This window comes from Phlebotomus papatasi, chromosome 2, assembly GCF_024763615.1.
Source record: "Phlebotomus papatasi isolate M1 chromosome 2, Ppap_2.1, whole genome shotgun sequence".
Classification (NCBI taxonomy): Eukaryota; Metazoa; Arthropoda; class Insecta; order Diptera; family Psychodidae; genus Phlebotomus; species Phlebotomus papatasi.
This window is the reverse complement of record NC_077223.1, coordinates 97,729,691-97,753,280: the sequence shown is the minus strand read 5'-3', so window position 1 is coordinate 97,753,280 and position 23,590 is coordinate 97,729,691. Positions and strand designations below refer to the sequence as shown.

At 34.1% G+C, this 23,590-nt stretch overlaps 1 protein-coding gene across 1 annotated transcript; it reads left to right on the top strand.

The window, feature by feature from the left end:
- The first annotated feature begins 448 nt into the window (after nt 1-448).
- Nucleotides 449-23,590, top strand: LOC129802613 (segmentation protein even-skipped). Its single transcript, XM_055848579.1, has 3 exons — nt 449-816; nt 17,985-18,172; nt 22,913-23,590. The coding sequence occupies exons 1-3, from the start codon at nt 690-692 to the stop codon at nt 23,507-23,509; spliced, it is 912 nt and encodes a 303-aa protein (XP_055704554.1). The 5' UTR covers nt 449-689; the 3' UTR covers nt 23,510-23,590.

Genomic DNA, 23,590 nt, shown 5'->3' with positions numbered 1-23,590 from the left:
GAGGGTGGATGGTAGCTCCGCTTATAAAATCCTCAATGATTAATAACTGAGTGGTGGGATGCGGGAGGGGGGAAAAGCGCTGAATATTTCCGCCATGCTCCAGGCGAGCCCCATCATTCCACCCTCTCTCTCTCTTCTGGAAACGAATAAAGCGCCCCGTATAATATGGTACATTTCGCCTCATTTAAAACATTATTTCAGATTATATGCTAACTCCCCACTATGTTGCTGAATATAAAATGGATAAAATATTTATCGAATCCACCAGAGTCGCTTATCAATTCATCTCGAGCGCACTTCTGTACCATTCATTTCGTTCCCATTGGCTGGAATCCCATTTTCTGACTCCGCCCCGACTTAATACCCTGCCTTTCAATCCCAACTCCGCACTCAGTCGTCATCCACACACCAGTCAGACATTCAACATCAGTGGCCAGTTGTTGTCGGTCCAAAACGGGAGAGGATCCGTGTGTTAAACTCTTTTCCCTAACTACGTTTCGTGTTTCTGTACAAAAGTTCTACAAACAAAAAGGAAATTCTTTTTAAAACTAGGAGTGAAGCTGTCTCTGAAACCTTTTTAGAACCTTAAACTCTATTTCTAGAAAACTGTGAAGAATTAAAGTGATATTGCCAATACTAAACTAGACTAACTTTGCTAGTGAAACCGGAAAGGTGCCGGACAGATTATAATGCAAGGATTTCATGCATATTCCATTAACACACCAAAGAGAGACCAGCAACAGCAGATTATTATTGATTTGATGCCTTCGCAGTACACAAAGTCTTCCACACCACCACCTACGCCGCCTCTCAACGGTAAGATAATTACTTGATTTTATTACATTTTTTTACGTCATTACCTACAAAACCGGTAGAAAAAAACTGACCGGCAAAATCCGCTCTTGATTTCGTCGTTTCGATGACTCACTGTCGTATCTACATTAATGCACATGGAGTAGTAAAAACATTAAATTCGATAAGGAACAAATCAAATTTGAGCATTACTCAATTTAGAATTTATTATACAGTGCCCGCTTTGTAATCCGGATGATTGGGAGACAAAATGACAGATGTCCGCTTTGTAATCCGGATGGATTTTTTGAATTTGTTCAACGTCTCGAGAATAAGTTTTTTTTGCAGAAATGGAATAAAACTTTTAAAGAAGCTTAAAAGACATAATTAGAGAATTCTATGCTATTATACTTCATTTATTATACAAAAATTTCACAACATAATTCTTTTTTATTGTTGAACACACATGCAAACATGAACTCAAAATGATTTTAAATGTAACCGTCGATAACTCGTCCGGATTACGGCGATCCGGATTAGAGAGCGGATACTGTATAATGAAATTATTACGGAAGTTTTGATAATGAAAAAAAGGATTTTTATCATTCTACAGTGCCCGCTCTCTAATCCGGATCGCTGTAATCCGGATAAGTTATCGACGGTTACATTTAAAATCATTTTGAGGTTATGTATACACGAATATTCAGCAATGAAAATGAATTAGCCTGTAATGTTTTTGTTTAATAAATTAAGTATAATAGCATAGAATTCTCTAATTATGTCTTTTTAATCTTTTTTAAAACTTTTATTCTAATTCTACAAAAAAAACTTGTATTATATTTTCGAGACGTTGAACAAATTCAAAAAAAATCATCCGGATTACGAAGCGGGCACTGTATCTGCAAGCAACATTTTATATAAATTAAACGCCATTTTTTTTTTAATTAGAAGATCCAACTGTTAAAAAATTTTATTTTTTTACTGATAAATTTTTTTTTACTGCTCACTTGTTTCTTTTTTGACGAAAATAATTTAGCCATTAGGGAAAGGTGAGGCAGTTTTACACAGTTGAATTTTTTTTCAGAGGTCAAACGAATATAAATCAAAATCAAACTGACGATGTTCTGTTGTTTTCTTTTGAGTATTGACTATCTGAAAATATACGGAACAATTCCTACATAATATACTTTTCGGCCTAAAAAACTTTATTTTCTAAGGTAATGCATGAGTGAAACTACCCCACCCTCCCGTACCATTTATTATCCGCAAAGGAAAAATCACGAATTTACAATAAATAGTTCTAATCAGTTTTTGACAAAAACTGATATGGTCAAATGGTCGAAGCATGGGTTTTATGATGCTCAGTCGCGTCTATGTCTATAGCATTATAATAAAATTCAAAATCTCACCAAATTCATTAAAATTTCAAATGTTTCTGCGGATAAATAGAAATATCAAATGATGAGCTAGAACTATTTAAGTAAAGGCTGTTTAGAAGTAGTATTTTGGAAAGTTCGGTGCATGGTAATTCTTCAGATATTATTTATTTATTTACTTTGGAATACGGGCTTTTAATGCCATTTTGTACATTGTTTAGTTTACATTTTCTTCATTCGGCGTACAATGTATATGAGAAATATATCCCTTCAGACGCTTCAATCATTTGCACTGGGCAGGAATCGAACTCACAACTGCGTGACAGTCGAGTTGGGGGTCATACCGCTCAAGAGTTAAATGTGCTAGACACACTTACAATTCAAGCAGAAAAACGAGTTAATGTAATTATAAACAAAATAGTGTTTATACTACATTCCCATCAGTCCCGGTATATCGGCTTAATCAAGATCACAACGCTCTTACCAATTGCACCACTAACCGCCTAATTCTTCCAATAATAAATAATAATTTAAATTAACGTTGAACGAAAAAATATGTACGATTAAAAATATTTCTTTTTGTATTCTAAGGACTATAATACGCAATTGCTTTAAGAAGTAAGAAAATTTTATTTGCGATCACATTTTTGTATAAAACGAAAAAGTATGCTACTCGAATCACGAGACATGAGTTCGATTCTCGGCAAGGTTAAACATTTTTTTCTCCACTCTGTAATTTGTAATTTACACTTATAGGGAGACGTGGAACTACATCACGAAAATGCTATATTTTCCCATATTTTTAAACAAAGTTGTGCTTTAACGTAATATAATTTAGATTTAGAGTGACAAAATAATTGTGGATATAAATTAAATTATGGATATGTCCGGCTTCCTCTAGAAATATGCGAAAAAATAGCATTTTCCATATATTCCCAGCTCAAAGTAGCTCCACTTTCCCCTATTCCAAACTCAGAAATGGAGTACAAAGCTCTCTCCGATATTCGGCTGACGTGGGGACAAAATGAAATTTGAGTTTTTTGAATCTGGTCAACGGTTTTTCTATTTTGCGCTGTGTGAATTTATTTTCTGTCGAAAAACAACAGAATTTTCTTTGTGGCGCGCTTATGTTCTATTTTGTACCACAATTAAGTATCAAAGGCTTTGATAAAGTGAAAATAACATTTTAACTCATGCTGAACAAGCTGCATTCTTAGGAAAAAATTTGAATTCATCAACCGTCAGTGTTTGGCAGCTGTTAGCCGGATATCGAAGTGTCGGATATCGGGAGAGAGCTGTGTAGAACCAGCGTTATGGCGTCTACATACTAGAAGCAATTTTCGTAAAAAATTGCCTTTAAATTTTTTTTTACATTTCTACCAACAATATGATAGGGTAAATTTTCTTTAAAAAAACATTAAAAAATTCTTTGGTGTGTAGTAGAAGCCTTTAGAAAAACAGAAGAGTAAAATTATTAGTTGTACTGACCATATTTAGTAAAAATAGATAAAATGAGTGAAATAATGCAATTAAAAGAATAAGAATGGCCCAATGATCTATGTACCACAAATAAAAAGTAACAACAAAATCACTTGTCTAACCTCAAATATATTTTCAACACATTTTCCATGTGATGAGGGTAGAAATATTTTATTACATGTGCTTTAAACCAAATAAACTACTTAAACCGGATAAAAATTATGAACATTAAGTCTGAAGATGTTTCACAGGTAAAGGAATTAGCACGTTTTTATTTGATGAATCCATTAGGCATTTAATTTAATCCACTGCCATTAAAGTTTAAAATCCTTTGTGAAGATTTTCCTTTTCTGAAAATTCTTTTTACCATGGGATATTAATAGTCTTTATGTATTTTATGGTTGGATCAGTAATTCTGCTTCTGCTAACTGCATTTGCTTTGTGTCTGCATGAAGTTAGCACAGTTGCTGATCCAACCGACGAATTACTGACTTAAGAAAAATACTTACAAGACAAAAAATGAGTAAATTTAAAAAGAAAATCTGTAGATCTTGGAAAAATTAGCAGTCTATAAATCAAAGAATATTTAAATATTTTTCTCAGAATTGTTGTGTATATGTAAAAAATATTTTTACATATTACACATTACTGATGTAAAGAAATATTACAATTTTCTGAGAAAAGCGAACAATATTTCGTCTTTCTTTAAGTGCTATGCATAATTGATTACATTTTGTATTAAGTGTAGTCGATCAACTACTTTCATCACTTATATGATTCACAATCAATGCACGTTGATTAATGGTTCAATTAAGATAGATTAAGAGAGGCATAAAAATCGTCGTAAAGCTATGCAAAACAGAAATAGACTTAATATATATGATAAATTGTGTTTGCGAAGCCAGATGAAACCTCAAAGGCCTCTGAAGCATTTTTGCAGACCTTCCTGCCAAAAATAATTTTTTTCACTGATATTTTGAGCTTGAAAGAAAAATTATAATACAAATCATCACATTTCAACTTCCTCTCTGTAGTAAAATTTTTATCTTGTCCCCATAGATGAATTCTTCAAGAAAATTCCAAATATTAATTGTTTCTTTTCGGCATGACAGCACACAAATATTAGTTAATAAGAGTTCGCTAATATGACTAAATAAATTTTTAAAGTCTTTCAAGCTGTCGTATAAATGAGAATTATTAGTTTATAAATGGTCTCAATTTACACAAAATACCAGAAAGAGCAAATACTAATTTTACGCGATTAATGTATTTCAAATGCTGCGAAGTTTGTAACACGCGCAGCCTCTTTTAACACATTTTTTCACATATCACCTCAGAAGGTAAATAACCAATGATAATTTGTGATAATTGATTAAGGGATTCTCTCTATCTTAGCGGAAATCACGAAAGCAACAGTCTATCAAATTTAATTTAAAATTTTAGCGATAAAACAGTAGAAAATAATTTTAGACTTCGTCGCCTCCATCAGCAAATACCGTGTAAATTGTGCATTTTTTTAAATTTCCATATACGACACGTCGTGATGGAAGCGGCAATCCGTGTTTGGTATTCGGAATCAAAAGGAAAAATGTTGAATGAAATAAGAATGCAAATGATTTTAAATTCATTCACACATGTGTATATCGAGACTCAAAAGTTGTGCGTTGAAATAAGAGCTTTAAATTACGCGTAAAATAAAGAAGCATGCTTCACATTTGATTCAATGAAAATGGGAAAAATGTAAAGAAATGTTTAAAAAGCAAAACCCAGACTATTACTACTAATCTCAACATTTTTTCTTAAATTTATTAGGATTTAGTACAGATATCTCACATACGTTTAACTTATAAATGACGTTCTCTAATTCTATGATTTATTGTTGATTTCATTTCAATATTTTGCATGAAAGTTTCAATTTTATGTTGCTAATTTTATTTTATAATAAGCTGTTTCATTTTAGTACAAGTACTAAAAGTTCAGTTCTGCCGATAACTTTTATGCTTTTGTAATATTATTATAACTTTTCAATGATTGGTTTTTCATGAAACATTATAAAAACCATTCTTTGTGTGTTTATTAAAGTTTATCAAATAAAGTGTTTCCATATAAATTTTAAACATATCCTCCATTGAAAAGTGTTGCGTTTTGAATCATTTGATGTATATATGGAAGAACATATTTGAGGTAGCTCCATTTAATAATTATGTACAAATTTTTGTTTAATATTCGCCTATTATAATTCTCATAAAATTGAAATTGAAAAGGTATTTTTTATCCCTTTAAAATTTTATTTAGTTATAATATGTATAATGTAGAAATAAAAAAATCTTACAATGCAATAATGCTATCCTAAAATAAAATGACTGCTTCTCGTTTTTATTGGTTTCCGTTCGTTTAGTTTTCGGATATTAGAAGTGTCAATGTTCTTCAAAATCATAAATCAATATTTTTAATTTAACAAATTTTATTGAGCGGGGCTTTTGTAAAGCAACGGCTTTATGTTTTAGAGGAGCTGGGTTCGATTCTAACATCAAACTTGCGTTCAGTTATAAATATAACTTTATATAATCGTTATAACAATTGATCCTAAAGGTGTTTTAAAGTTGAAAGTATTAATCCATAGAACATGAAAGGACCTCATTAAAACATGTTCTTGGGTATTTCAAATAGATTTGGATAATTTTTCAAATATGAAATTAATTTGAAACGAACGGAAGACGGAATCCGTCTATACTCTCTAAATGATTAATAAATAAAAGACTGGGTTCCAATTCCCTTTGTGTCTTTAGTATTTTTCAGCTATTAACCCATTCAATCAATGTATCAGAAATACTTGAGAGAGAATGTTTGAGAAATAGTTCCTTATGGCTCCGGCACAACTTTTAGATCAGGAAAATTTCATAAAATCAAAATTGATATCTCTTTCTTTCTTAAAAGTTTTGCATGTCTATCCTGTTCTTTCGCACTCTTCTTCTTCTTTTGGACATCACAACAAATTAAATTTAGTTCAGCAGTCTAATTTGGAGCTCGCAAAAGTGGGAGACAAATCCTATAAGAAAGAAAGGGACGCAAGTTTAGATTTCATGATATTTTACAGATCTGAATAGTTTGCCAGAGGCTTTGCTTACATACAGAATATTAGATGATGTTTTTGGAAAGAAAACTTGTTTTTTATCTAATATCGGGCGCGGGGAGCCGCTGTCAAATACTCGCCTAAACGATCACTGAACTAAAGTCTTTACATTTCCGTCCATCATTTTAAGCAAAAACTTTTCTCAAGTAATTGAAGGATGAAAGTAACTAAAAATCCATTCCCGACAACAATTGGTATATTAATTGTCCAGAAAAAAATCGTTTAGTTTGTGATTAATATAGTAATATGATAGATACGTTAATTTTTTTTGGTTGTTATGGTAAAATATATTATTATTTTGCAATATATTAATCATGGAAAACAATTGGGATTACAAGAAGACTGTCCAGAATAGGTAAAATCAGGGGCATGACGTTTCCTATATTTCCCATATGTTTTTAGCGTGCCGAAAAAACTTTGGAGTTTAATCGGTGTTTTCTATCATTGTGGAATGAGTTAGCAAAATATACAAATACAAAATAAAAGCCAATTTAATATAGAATGGCCAACCGAACACCCCAAATTGGCAACCTACGTACTTTCGGAGATATCTCGTGAAATGTGTATGAAAACAGGAAAAAAATTACACTAAAACTGGTCGTATTTTTCAGAGCTAATGTCACCTCCCTGGGTAAAATAGTCGATTTCTGCGAATTAAGCGAAATTTATAAAGAAGTAGACTGCAACAGTGATGATGAATCCCCTAATTCGTCCTTTAATACCCCAGATCGTGAAATAAAACCAGAAGATGACCAATGTATTTCGAAATACCTTCAAATTATACAAGAAGGTCACGTTTTCATAGCTGACCTGTGACCTATTCGGTAAAAATCAGTCTTATTGCCATACCTTGAGCTTTATTAACGTCTAATTCTAAAAATTCTAAACGTTTTTCCTAAAATTTATCATTTTTAGATAATCATAGAACATTCATCCATAAAAAACGTTTAAAATTCATTTATTTTACCATTTGTTCACTATTTTTCAATAAAAATATTTCAGTCTTTTGATGCCTTAAACAAAAATGACCGCCTCCAGGCGGTCGTTACCTTTTCTCACCTGGTGCCCAAACGAAAAGAGATAATGAAGAACGGATGGTTTTTTTTTAGCTTATTGGACCATTAATTACCTTTATACAAAATTATTTAATTACTTTTTTTGCATATTAAAGAAAATAATGTTAGAGGGTTAAAAACATATATAATTCTACAATTACCAATATTTTCTACGCTATTTTTCTACCGTAATTAAATCCCTATAAACACGTACTAAGTGCATTTAGCCGCACATTTAGCGCACAACAAAGAAATTCACTCTGAGAGATCATAAGGCAAATCAAGAGGAATTTTTGCAGATGAGACCACTTCAAATTGACTAGACACGGAGTCTCTAAATCTTTTTTTGCTTCCTTCCTCCTCAAGTGCCTCACGGAAATTAGTCGCCAACACTTTCAATTGCTCTTCCTTTTTCTCACTGCATCTCTTTTGTCGACTGGGCGGAATCCGGAAGTGATTTAATTGACTTCTCTTAAAGTTTTTAGCAAAATTTCTCCAAATAGGACAACAAAAAGTTGTATTATAAGCAAAAATCTATGAGTATATGGTCAAAAATACCAAATTAGTAATACATAATTGTCAATATAGTGATAAAAGATAAAAAAAAATCTCTCGGTGTACCTAATGATGGTGTAATAAAATAATTTACAAGTCATAAATGGTCGGTAAAAATCAAAGTTGGGTTGAAATGCCTTGAAAATGTTATCTCCTTCGGCAACATTGGCCTGTTTTTGGGGTTTCTGGGTATATGTACATATATATATATAGCGATGGACAGTGAGGGCTGAGGAATTTTTGCAAAAGAGGTTGCAAAGGCCAAAGGAGGGAATTTCTCTGTGAAGGTTTTCCAGAATAATAAAGATTCCTTTTTTTCTTATTTTCGGAGTCCCGTTAAATGCAATAAATACATTTAAAGTTTTTCTTACCCTCAATAATATTACAAGTAAAAATATGACGGTGTAACAACACAATCAGCATAAACTTAATCCTTTTAGCTCATTTCTAAATCTTTTTTACTTTAATTATTGCTTGAGCACCTTTTAAGTAGATTAGGACGAAAAGTCCATTAGGACATTAGGATACATTATAGCACTATGTGTGTTGTTTTTTCCTTGCCTCAACATCAAACTCACGCTGAGTCCTACCTGACGTTTTTCATCTTTTTTTCCCTCCCCTATTAGGTGAGATTCTTAACAAAATCTCACCTACTATAATCCTAACAAAATTTCATGTCGTCCGATCGACCTCAAATTTGGCCAAAATGTGTTTCGCCACTTCCTGATTCCGAATATATATGTGGCTAAGTTACGTTCCCGGCCGGCCGGCCGGCCGGCCGGCCGGCCGCTCTTTGGAGCTTAATAGCTCCTAAACTAAAAAAGATATCGACTTGCGGTTTTCGGCAAAGGTTATATATCGGGTGAAAATTGCAACTTGGTGCATAGACCCCCCACCCCCCACCCCTCCTTCCGCCATTTTGAAGACCCCCCTTTTTTTGTTTTCTCAATAGCTCCGCCCCTATGGCATCGACCGGGCTCAAATTTTAGTATGTTATAGCTGGGCCTTAGAGCTTTCCATCAATACCAAACTTAAGGTCCCCCGACCCCCCTGACCCGAGCTATAAGGGTCCAAAAAAAATTTCTTAAAATGGCCATAACTCCGGTTCTAATTGTCAGAATTTAAAAAGTGAGGGCTTTTTGGAAAGCTCTCGTGAAATGCCACTTCTCCTTCTAACATCGCAAGTTCATAAAACCACCGCTAGGGGCGCTTTTTTTAAAAAGAAAATTTTTAAATCTTAAAAGTTAAATAACTCAAAAATTCCATTGTGCATCGGGCTGAAAATTTAGTATGTTGTAGCCGTTGATTATACCTATCAAACAAAAAAAACCTTAAGTCGATCCATAACCCCTGACCCGAGCTATAAGGGGTCAAAGTTCGAACATTGACCGGCCTCTATCTCCGGTTCTAATTAACATAGCGACCTAAATTTTACCTTTTTGGTTTCGTATCGATGAGCACTTTCAGATGGAAGTTCAAAAAGTCACCACAGGTGGCGCTGTGATAGCGTCAAAATTCATCGAAATTCAAAGTCACTTTTCTCAAAAACGGCATTGTGCAAGTTAATGAAATTTTAGTATGTTGTAGTCCAGTCTAGGACGTTTCCAAAATGGTGCGTATGCGCGCTGTGGTTTCAATAGAACCGGAGATATGAGGGGTCAAAGTTCACGAAATTCAAAAAATCATATCTCCGGTTCTATGTGACCGATTTTGATGAATGAGGGCTTAAACGAAAGATCTCACCAAATGCTACAACTTTCTAGAACATTTGAACTTCGTGGGATCAACACCAGGGGCGCCACAGTCGAAAAACCAATTTCAATATCACATAACCTCAATTATCTCGACTATCGCTAAACCGATTTTGATGATTACTTCAACACAATTGTAGAACACATTTGTCTCTACATTTCGTCCATACATCATTTTCCGCTCAGACTACGCTATCACTCCGATTTTGCCGTTTAAGTGTGAATAAATTGATTTTTCCCATAATAACGCTTTGAAATCACTCAGATGCCAATTTGACTGCCTCTACTCCACCAAGACACTTAAAATAGGGTTTTAAATGGAAAGTCCCACAAAATACAACAATTCTTTGATCTAGTTGAAGTTCAACAAATGACTACTTGGGGAACTCTGGATGAAAAAACGAGTTAAGAAACAAAAAACCTCGATTATCTTGGCTTCTGAGTAATCGATGAGATCATGTTCTATGGGAAAATTATAGAGAACATTCTGGTCTACATTTCACCCATATATCACTTTTCTGCCAGTTCATCCAAATCCTTGATATTTTGGTTTAAATACAAAATTTGCATAATTTCACGAATTTGATTCAAGATAACTGAATGGCGTCTCCCAACTTCAGCTCCAAATCGAATTTGCATGCACTTCGAGCTAGCTCACGTTAAGTTTTCCCATCCGTTCTTCAAAGTTGATGTTTTTTAATTCTTTTTTTTTTTTGCTGGAATTGAAATTGTTTAAGGACACCAAAGTGTTTCCCGCCATGCGCAAATAGTCGAAATTTCTTACCAAAAAATGGCCCTTTTTAGGGCCATAACAATTATTCCATAAAGAGTTATTCGATAATCCTAAGAAATTTACAATAATTAAACGCAATTACTAAACCACGCCCATTTTCAACACATTTTGATTTTCTACTATTTTCCGTGTTAAATAAATAAATTCAATATGCAAATACACTAAATTGTTCAGAAATAATATTTGTGAAAGGAATATTTTATTATTAAAACAATAAATCTGTCAAATGGATCAAATGCTATAATAGCCCCGCCCCCATACTTCCATATATAAGGCTTAAAAATGCACCAAATGAGCTATTCTCTTTCAAGCGCTCACGGCGTAAGCATCTTGGTTGCCCGTGCGAGGCAAAAGGCAAACCCCATGAACCGATGGAAGAATGCTTCAGCAGCTACTGACCGGGTCAAGAAGCCCCGTTGCTATTGCCCCGGACAGTGGCTATCCATGAGATCCGTTCTTTCCAGAAGAGCATTGAATGAATGGCTCATCCACAAGCTGCCTTTCCGGCATTTTGTGCATGAGATTTTTAAAAGATTTCAGTAGGACCCACTTAAGATTCTAGAGTTCTGTCGTAATGACTTTCCAGCAGGTCAGTGAGGTTTCCCTCCAGTTTTTTTTTTCATCTATTCTTCTAACTTGAGGTCTTTCTTAATTTTTTGCTGGAATTAAAGCATTCGAATATCTATGACCCGAAATGTTTCGGGTTTTGCAGTTTCTATGTGAAGTTTTTTTCTTAGGTTTTTTCCAAGAATTGAAACATTCGCATCTCTATGACCCGAAATGTTCCGGGTTTTGCAGTTTGGAAAATGAGATTATGAGAAAAATATTTACAATTATTCTTTCAATATTTTTCCACAAAATTATTCAGTTTTTGGGGAAATTGGTTAAATTACTAAGATATAAAAATATTTTTCCATCCGATTCTTCAAAGTTGATGTTTTTTTAATTCATTTTTTTTGCTGGAATTGAAATTGTTTGAAGACACCAAAGTGTTTCCCGCCATGCGCAAATAGTCGAAATTTCTTACCAAAAAATGGCCCTTTTTAGGGCCATAACAATTATTCCATAAAGAGTTATTCGATAATCCTAAGAAATTTACAATAATTAAACGCAATTACTAAACCACGCCCATTTTCAACACATTTTGATTTTCTACTATTTTCCGTGTTAAATAAATAAATTCAATATGCAAATACACTAAATTGTTCAGAAATAATATTTGTGAAAGGAATATTTTATTATTAAAACAATAAATCTGTCAAATGGATCAAATGCTATAATAGCCCCGCCCCCATACTTCCATATATAAGGCTTAAAAATGCACCAAATGAGCTATTCTCTTTCAAGCGCTCACGGCGTAAGCATCTTGGTTGCCCGTGCGAGGCAAAAGGCAAACCCCATGAACCGATGGAAGAATGCTTCAGCAGCTACTGACCGGGTCAAGAAGCCCCGTTGCTATTGCCCTGGACAGTGGCTATCCATGAGATCCGTTCTTTCCAGAAGAGCATTGAATGAATGGCTCATCCACAAGCTGCCTTTCCGGCGTTTTGTGCATGAGATTTTTAAAAGATTTCAGTAGGACCCACTTAAGATTCTAGAGTTCTGTCGTAATGACTTTCCAGCAGGTCAGTGAGGTTTCCCTCCAGTTTTTTTTCATCTATTCTTCTAACTTGAGGTCTTTCTTAATTTTTTGCTGGAATTAAAGCATTCGAATGTCTATGACCCGAAATGTTCCGGGTTTTGCAGTTTGGAAAATGAGATTATGAGAAAAATATTTACAATTATTCTTTCAATATTTTTCCACAAAATTATTCAGTTTTTGGGGAAATTGGTTAAATTACTAAGATATAAAAATATTTTTCCATCCGATTCTTCAAAGTTGATGTTTTTTTAATTCATTTTTTTGCTGGAATTGAAATTGTTTGAAGACACCAAAGTGTTTCCCGCAATGCGCAAATAGTCGAAATTTCTTATCAAAAAATGGCCCTTTTTAGGGCCATAACAATTATTCCATAAAGAGTTATTCGATAATCCTAAGAAATTTACAATAATTAAACGCAATTACTAAACCACGCCCATTTTCAACACATTTTGATTTTCTACTATACTAAAACTGAATAATTTTGTGGAAAAATACTGAAAGAATAATTGTAAATATTTTTCTCATAATCTCATTTTCCAAACTGCAAAACCCGGAACATTTCGGGCCATAGAGATGCGAGTGCTTCAATTCCTGGAAGAAACCTAAGAAAAAAAAACTTCACATAGAAATTGCAAAACCCGAGACATTTCGGGTCATAGACATTCGAATGCTTTAATACCAGCAAATTAAATTATGTGATTCTATTAGGTGAGATTCTTAACAATCTCACCTACTATAATCCTAACAAAATTTCATGTCGTCCGATCGAGCTCAAACTTGGCCAAAACGTGTTTCAGCACTTCCTGATCACGAATATATATGTGGCTATTTTACGTTCCCGGCCGGCCGGCCGGCCGGCCGCTCTTTGGAGCTTAATAGCTCCTAAACTAAAAAAGATATTGACTTGCGGTTTTCGGCAAAGGTTATATATCGGATGAAAATTGCAACTTGGTGCATAGACCCCCCACCCCCCACCCCTCCTTCCGCCATTTTGAAGACCCCCCTTTTTTTGTTTTCTCAATAGCTCCGCCCCTATGGCATTCAGCGGACTCAAATTTTAGTATGTTATAGCTGGGCCTTAGAGCTTTCCATCAATACCAAACTTAAGGTCCCCCGACCCCCCTGACCCGAGCTATAAGGGTCCAAAAAAAATTTCTTAAAATGGCCATAACTCCGGTTCTAATTGTCAGAATTTAAAAAGTGAGGGCTTTTTGGAAAGCTCTCGTGAAATGCCACTTCCTCTTCTAACATCACAAGTTCATAAAACCACCGCTAGGGGCGCTATTTTTAAAAAGAAAATTTTTAAATCTTATAAGTTAAATAACTCAAAAATTCCATTGTGCATCGGGCTGAAATTTTAGTATGTTGTAGCCGTTTATTATACCTATCAAACAAAAAAACCTTAAGTCGATCTAAAACCCCTGACCCGAGCTATAAGGGGTCAAAGTTCGAACATTGACCGGCCTCTATCTCCGGTTCTAATTAACATAGCGACCTAAATTTTACCTTTTTGGTTTCGTCTCAATGAGCACTTTCAGATGGAAGTTCAAAAAGTCACCACAGGTGGCGCTGTGATAGCGTCAAAATTCATCGAAATTCAAAGTCACTTTTCTCAAAAACGGCATTGTGCAAGTTAATGAAATTTTAGTATGTTGTAGTCCAGTCTAGGACGTTTCCAAAATGGTGCGTATGTGCGCTGTGGTTTCAATAGAACCGGAGATATGAGGGGTCAAAGTTCACGAAATTCAAAAAATCATATCTCCGGTTCTATGTGACCGATTTTGATGAGTGAGGGCTTAAACGAAAGATCTCACCAAATGCTACAACTTTCTAGAACATTTGAACTTCGTGGGACCAACACCAGGGGCGCCACAGTCGAAAAACCAATTTCAATATCACATAACCTCAATTATCTCGACTATCGCTAAACCGATTTTGATGATTACTTCAACATATATATAGAGCACATTTGTCTCTACATTTCGTCCATACATCATTTTCCACTCAGACTACGCTATCACTCCGATTTTGCCGTTTAAGTGTGAAAAAATTGATTTTTCCCATAATAACGCTTTGAAATCACTCAGATGCCAATTTGACTGCCTTTACTCCACCAAGACACTTAAAATAGGGGTTTAAATGGAAAGTCCCGCAAAATACAACAATTCTTTGATATAGTTGAAGTTCAACAAATGAACACTTGGGGCACTCTGGATGAAAAAACGAGTTAAGAAACAAAAAACCTCGCTTATCTTGGCTTCTGAGTAATCGATGAGATCATGTTCTATGGGAAAATTATAGAGAACATTCTGGTCTACATTTCACCCATATAACACTTTTCTGTCAGTTCATCCTAATCCTTGATATTTTGGTTTAAATACAAAATTTGTATAATTTCACGAATTTGATTCAAGATAACTGAATGGCGTCTCCCAACTTCAGCTCCAAATCGAATTTGCATGCACTCCGAGTTAGCTCACGTTAAGAATCTCACCTACATAAGCCGGTTAGGATTATCTGTCCCTTTTATTTTCTCCTACAAGATAATCCCTTCAGTTTCAAAACCTGCTTCATATGCAAATCTCAAGGGAAAGATACATTTTGCGCCCCCTTGAATTTTATGCGGGTGGAAAATATCTCCCTCTTTTGAATGCTATTTTCCTCTATTATCGCTTCCATTGCTACTTTTCTAACTTTCCCCCCTCAATATTCTCCTGGAAAAATACTTCAGTGTAATATCTGGGTTTTTCTTTCACCATTTTTCGGGGAGGCGTACCATAACAGTTCCATAGAAGATTTTCACGTTTGAGACAAATCCCATTTTCACCACTCTCTGGCGCCGCCCTCAATGGCTCCTTTCCCGCTTCGCGCAACCTCCTGAAATGGGAAAAATGTCTAGTGGCAGGAGGAAGCTGCTTCCTTTTTCCTCCTCTGTCACAGCAACTTCTAGGCGACACAATTTGTCCCTCTGCTCAATCCAGCAGTCTCCCTTTCTCTCTTCTAATCAAATATTTATACTGGTCAATTCTAAGTTCAAATTGCTGAAGAGACTCACAAACTTCATGAGTTTGATCTCGAAGAAAACTATCCCTTCTGTTCTCTTTAGAATCCCAGAAACATGAACAGATGCAATAAAGTATCGACAATGTCTTGCAACTGTGAGCTTTAGGAAGGTCATATATTAGGGAGAATGTATGATGATCAGCGATGAAAGGATTCATGTTTGTTACTTATCAGAAGAACGTGAAAAGTTAAGAAGTGTGATGTAGGACCTTGGTACTACACTATGATTCTCTCTCTAATAAATTTTGGATTGTGCTTTAATGTAAGGATTTCAAAATCGACAAAATTTGAGCGTGATCCAACAAGGATGGGTTTCGCTTTAGAATTTGTAAAAAAAAAGCTATAAACTTTGCATTTTGCGGGTAACTTTTGAATTATTTGTGTAACTTACAAAGATATCACATCAAAAAGAATTTAGTACAGGTATGTACTAAAATAAAATTGAATTTGAACCGATCCATACAATGTGGTCAAGGTGGTCAATATCCAAACATAATCAAACAAATTAATTGCAAATTATTTCAAAATGTATACACATTTTATTTATTTGAAGATACTTTTATATTAAATTTATATTTTTATTTATCTTTATTTTGTATTTTAAATAATTTACATTTAAATGTGGAGAACTTTATAAAAATTTAATATTCAATAATATTAAATATTTATACTTGCAGTAAGGATTATTTGAAAATTAAATAAAAGATAATACAGACGAGTTCCTCTAATTGGAACTTCTCAAATTTGAACGACGGTTGAATTCAAAATGAAAGTTAAGAAAGTTTTGCGTGGAGTCTGAATTAGAACTATTTTTCTCCGATATTTTCTCAATATTATCGCATTATATGAACTTCCGCAACAAATTCCATTTATTTCACAATAAATTACATTGATATATGGAAAGAGCACCAGCGATCGGCAGTGTTCCTCGGATCGTCAAGTTATTGTCATATTATTGCACTAATTAAAATGAAATTTTAAAAATTATTAGCTACTTTTTACCATTTAATTCTCACAAGAATACAGTGCATTAGTGTAGATTTAATTTATAAAACCAATTTTCCGTGAGACACCTGATTAAATTCGTGACGATCCGAGATACAGAGTACACACAGTATCAATTACATCTATTTTTTATTAATTTATTGTAAAATTTTAAAGTTTAAACTCACACATATAGCTAAATGGATCATTAATATACCAATTAGCATACACAAAAATACCAAATAGTATTTTGAGGCTTGTATTTTCAACTAAATATCGAGCATGTCTCTTAACATTCCGATCCGGGGTACTTTTCCCTTATTGTCTAAAGTTATTTTTCTTAATTTAGGGAAAGTGTATTTCACATCAATTCCGTTACGTTTTTGTAAATATTGTTCAAATCTGAGGAGGGAGAAATGTCATCTATACCACCCAAATGTTCAAATTTGAGAAACTCTACTGTAGTTTGAAATATTTAGTACATGACTGTACTAAAGTATAAAGGTATAGATATTTTAAAATTTTACTTAAAATGGACAAAAATAGAGAATAATCTGAAACATTAAAGAGTACTTGACGTGCCTGATTAATATTGCACTTGCAAGTGACTGAAACTAATTAAAAGAAAATAATTGAAAAAGTTTGTGCCAATTTTGAGAAAACCAAAAGAACAAGGTTTTGGTGGGGATAGAGGAGAGGGAGGGGAGAGAAAAATACGTCTAGAGATCTTATTTTTTTATTGGGGGTCATCGAAGACTGGAAGTCGATATCTCTTACCGTTTAAGTTCCAGAACGGTGAGAAATTGAAAAAAAAATTATGAACTGTTCTCTCTTTGAGTTCGAGCAGTAAAAATGCAGAAGAATTACATTTTGAAAGTCCTTTTTTTACAATGTAATTTATTTAATATTTCTGTGTAACTTACATTTAATTCTTATTCTAACAGTTTCCAGCCTAAGCTGTTCTCTAACTTATTTATATTTTAATTCTCAATTGCTTTATAAGTTTGTATTGTGTATATTTAGGAATTAGATTTATAATTTTTTTTTGTCATATCCATTTTATGACAAACTAACCCCGCCAATGTATGTTTTTTATTAACCGAAAGTTCTAATCCCTTATGAATCACAAGAAATTTTCAGGCATTAAAAGTATTCGAAAACAATTCTGTTTGAGTAATTGCTTTTAATTTTATTTAATTAAAATATGGATTTGTTTGAGAATTATTTTCCTTAATTAAAACTTCCTCACGAAAAGGCCTAGTTCCTCTATGGAATATTTGTATCTTACTAATATTATTATTAACATTTATTAATTTAATATATCAATTATTATAAATGTTTCCTGTGCCTTGTTGTTGCAGATGGATCTAATTCCAGCACGGACAATCAAAATGCTCCTGCAGACCCATCCGTGCGAAGATATAGGACGGCATTCACGAGGGATCAACTCTCGAGATTAGAGAAAGAATTTTTTAAAGAAAACTATGTCTCACGACCAAGAAGATGTGAATTGGCGGCACAACTCAATTTACCCGAATCCACAATAAAGGTTTGTAAATTTACTCGTCCTTTTTTTTCAATTCACCCCTTAAGAGATATTTGCAAGATGTTACATTTGCCAAAAACACTAAAACATTACAATTTATGCATCTTGGAAGGAGAAAAATCTTTCTGTAATCTTGACTAAATTGATTTCTATCGTAACTGAGAATCAAAATTATTACAAACTTTCTGGCATTTTACGAAGGAAAACTACCATAAAATGCAATGACTATCTGTTGGACAATTTTCCTGAAAAATATTTGGGTTAGAAGTATTAAAAGTTGAAGGATATCTAGTGAAGTTTGAAAACTTTGCGTGGACTTCTTTTAAAGTCCAATTAAAGAGAAAATTAATGACGATTGTTAGAGAAAATTATCTGACATGTGCTTAATGGTCCATTGAGATATGATAAAGTTATGAGAATTTTGAAGTGTTTTTAGAGCTTCTCTGGCGTCAATTAATACTCCATTAAAAGAAGTAAACACTTCCGGCACTTTCAAACCCTTCCCACCAATATTTCTTCAACCAATAAACTGCTCCAAAAAATCATCCTTTCAACCATATAATTCTCACGATATTTTGAAATGAAAAGAATTGCCATTGGTTTTAGAACGGATAGATGGTTGAAGAAACACAGAAATAGAATTCATTAGAAGTTAAGAAAAATGTCGGAGGGAAAAGATGATCAATTCGACAGTTGAATAAATAAAAAAAGCCACAGTGACATTTTTCGAGGCAGAGTTTGAGGTGTGAAATGTGGTAAAAAATCCATAAAACTAATTTTTCCATGCTGTTTCAAACACACTGGATAATTGTTTCTCAGCATATTGAGTGCCACTTTAATACAACATGATTTAACTGCTAAGAAATATAAACAGTCATTCATTTTAACATAAGTGAGAGGCAATTTTTACAACAAATTTCCTTTTTTAGGCGGTCTCTAAAATCCCCTTTGACTATCTCATGTGGGAGTTAGATCACACATATTTAAAGCGAATAGGGGGGAGTTTATCTCTGGTTTATCCTACTTCTGAAAATGTGGTTACACATTTGCATTGAGGCATCAAATAAGCCTAAATGTGTTGTAATTAAAGAAACTTTAAAACAGATAAAAGTTTTAAGAGTGAATATCTCGATTTTAAATAACTAAAGAAGTTGTGATAATGAAAACTGACTAATATTTTCCATTAATATCATTTTCATTTCAACATGTCTAATTTAGAATAATATAAAATTATATTCCATGTGGATTATATTAAAATATACTTTAAGACTTATACCAAAAAAATCTAGTGAATATGGGTGTACTAAAAAGATTCATGTGACAAATTTGTATTAAATTTGTATACATGTTCATATTCCGCTGTTTCATTTTAATAGAAATCAAATAATGATCTTAGATTTAAAAGATTTTGTATATTAAAAAATTCAGAGATTTTGAAAAAAAAAACAATATGATGTACGTACAATAACCATTTAGTACAATTGTGTACTAAAATAAAATGTTCGGCAAAAATTTGCGATTTGTTCGTGAAATTATAGATAATTAACAAAAGGCTCAATAAATATAGACTGAAACATAGTTTTAGTCTCTTTTTTTTAAAAAATTATCAATGATGAATCAGAAACTAGGTTTCAAATTAATACTAAACTGAAATTTAAAAAATAACCAAATTCTCAAATCAGTTCTTATTTTTTTTTCTATTTTTAAACCTTGGTTAATACTTTGTGTATAGGGAGAGCCGGGGCAATTTAGTTGGGGGTAGAATAGGTTAGAATTACTTTGAATTTCAATTAAAAATTTCATTTATCGTATAATCTGCGTTTTCCTTATAAAATTTGTTTATTTTTATATTAAAGGTTCATGTTACTAGTAATTTTTCTACACTTAGAACCGTAAGTAAAACCTCTCCAGTAATATAGGGAAAATTTTTATCAGGCTAATATTCTTTGTCAGTTTTGTTCTTTTGCTTTCTTTAATTCAAAGTACTTTATATTTTCCTCGCGAATTGGTTTAGTACAGTGATGTACTAAATGTTTGGTTTCAATGGTAGCTTCGTGTTAGCTCTATACTTTCCTTTCCAACTGTTCGAGCCGATCCCCTGTTCCTTGTCTGTCCAAGCTGCGCCAATTCTTCCTAAGAGCATTCTTAGTATTACACTAGTCTCTTCGTTATCCGGCTGACGTGGGGACAAAATGACATTTAGGTTTGAATCTGGTTAACGGTTTTTATATATTGTGCTGTGTGAATTTATTATCTGTCGAAGAACAACAGCATTTTCTTCGTCATATGTTTATATCTAATTTTTTATCACAATTATGTATTAAAAACTTCGATACAATGATGTTTTGTAAAAAATAATTTTGAATACATCAACCGCCAGTGTTTGGCAGCTGTCACCCGGATATCGAAGTGACGGATAACGAGGAACTAAGTGTATTCGAGGAACTAAGTATAAAACTTGGCAGTTAAGGTTTAGATAGAGGGAAATTTTAAGAAGGCCCTCTGAAATCGATTCTAAGGGCCTTGACAGACATGAGGATTAGCCTAGAGACGGCTTAGCGTAATTATATTAGAAATAATGGTCAAACTACATTTCCATCATTTTCCACTAAGTCGTCTCACGGCTTAAGTCGTAAGTGTGTCTAGGGCATAAGCCTTCAGTATATGACAGTTTGAGATAAATCTTTACTAGCAAATTTTACAGGCTAAATATTCTTGAGGATCAGCCTGAGTCTATTTGGGCCCTTATGCCCTAGACACACTAGCGACTTAAGCCGAGAGACGACTTAGTGGAAAATGATGGAAATGTAGTTTAATCATTATTTCTAGTATAATAACGCTAAGTTGTCTCTCGGCTAATCCTCAGGTCTGTCAAGACTCTTACACCGTCTTCAGACTAAAGGTTAAGCCCAGTTTCCGAGGGTCTCAAAACCTTAAAAAGCAACCGATTTTATTGATTTTTCAAAATCTAATAGGTAATTTGTCCTTAATAATCCAATTCTAAGTCAAATTTTTTCAAAAAATCTTGACTGATAAGATATTAGAGAAGTTAAGCCATATGGCTAAGCCTTAGGTCTGAAGCCCGTATTAGACAAATACCTATACAGGCTTCAAACCTATAGGGTTAAATTCTTTAATTTTTCATCAGTCAAGAATTTTTGAAAAACTGACTTGGAATTGGATTATTAATGATAAAATGATCTACATTTTGAAAAACCAATAAAATAAGTAGCTATTTAGAATTTTGAAACCTTCGAGAACTGGGCTAAACATCTAATCTGAAAATCGCTTTACACTCTCAGAGAGGTATCGTAGACAGAGATACTGCATATTAGGAAATTCATGTTGTATAGCCGCAGGACGTAGAAGTTTTAGGAGAAACATTTGGGCTCTGTTCTCGGGGATGGCATCCAAAGCGCTTATTCTTCGAGTTTGCCGGTCTGCTTTTACATCGTTCTATACCGAATTTAACACTACTGGTTAAATAGCAGATTTCTATCAAGTAATTCGAGGCTGTAATTCTCCATACGGAATCCTTATAAGTTAAGATACGAAAAGTTTTCAAAAAGCTGGCTGTAAAGTGTTGCAAGTTCAAATCCTTTTAGGTTACCGGAATTTTCGGGTATAAGGCTGTTCGCATTGTATCCAGTTAGTCAGTTCAGTTATTTTTACAGGACTTGATTTTGACAATTTTTGTTAGGCTGTAATCATTAGTCCTTATATGCCTATATAAATTTTTTTCATCAGAGTAAAAACGTATCTGAAGATCCGATGCACCGAATCCTTTAACACGTGTTAAATAAGTGGAAATAATTTCACGGTTTCCCTTTTTTCCGCTTCGTGACGAATAAACTTTCCTAATTGAAACAATAGTAAGATTATTATAGTTCACACAATGGTTGTGCCTTTGATGTTGTACCGCATCCCGTGCATCTTCTGTGCGATGGTACGATACTGGAAGATGGTGATGCAGACCACTTCGGAACGTTTATTGGTCACTATATATCTTCCCAAAGACACAATACAGAAATTCAATGTATGTGATAATGAGTTTAAACTTTTCGGTTCCAATATATTATATTTTTCAAGAGGTATAACTTAAAATTCTAAATAAGCTGTTAGCAGTTAATAAAATATGTATAATTGGCAAGTGATGGCTAAAGCGCGGCTACCGAAAATAAAGACATTTTATAATAACACTTTGCCACATGGGTGCTAAGTGACCAAACCTCGATATTCCTCTGTATTCTTCATCAATCTTCATCCAGGAAAAAAGTGCCTTTGTTTTCTCTATAGACGATTCATTTTTTTCCTTCCCAGCATCTCTTTTTTATCTTGGACCACTAATATAGCTTTTGTGGAATATGGATGAAAAGACACGACTGTAATTTTAAAGTCATCATTTTAGTGTCATGCTTTGGTGAAAACTGGAGAGAATGTGCAATTTTTCAGAAGTATCAAATTAATAATTATGGTAGACAAATGAAGAAAGACATGGCTCAAGACATTTTTCAAGGCTTCACTTTCAAATGGGGAATGCTAAAATTTCTCAATCGCGAAGTTGCTAAATCTTTTGGACATCCATGGTCACGACTAATTGAGATAAAACCATTTTTCGTCTACTGAATTTTTCGGCATCTTGAAATACAACCTCTTGCAATATCCTTCCCAGAAGTCATAACTGATTTTTCCCACTGCACAAGGACAAGGGCTAAATTACACCCTCTATATACGTCATTTCAGGTATGGTTCCAGAACCGACGGATGAAGGACAAACGCCAAAGAATCGCCGTCGCCTGGCCATATGCTGCAGTGTATTCGGATCCTGCTTTTGCCGCTTCCATTCTACAGGCTGCAGCCAATTCCGTTGGCTTGCCCTACGGATATACACCGGGTCACCATCTCCTGCCCCAGCTGCCAGTCATATCGCCCCAACTCTCATCGAATCATTTTTCTTATGGCTATCGCTACGCTCCGTATCCCATTCCACAGAGATCCGCTGCTTCAGCGGCTCCCCTGCACATGCCAGCCTACCCCGGCTCAATGCTCCCCGGCAGCAATGGCCTACATCCGGACTATACTCCCCCCATGACCTTACCACCACACACTCCTCCGCCACACGATCTCCAGAGCCCAGCATCTCCGCACTCCGACGGTGTTTCCCTCAGCCCAGACATGAGCAAATTGGAGTCAAGCGGGGCACCCCTAAAATGCCTCCCTGACCCAGCCCAGAGTCTCCTGCCATCGCCTCAATCGACGGACCTTAGTGGATGTCAGACCACCCTGCCCAAGCTACCTGACAAGCCAAAATTATTTAAACCCTACAAGTCAGAAATGTAAAATCCCAAGTGTTTTAGATGATAAATTAAAGTATAAATTAGTGTACTCTATGTATTATAAATGTAAGATAGGTGATCTATA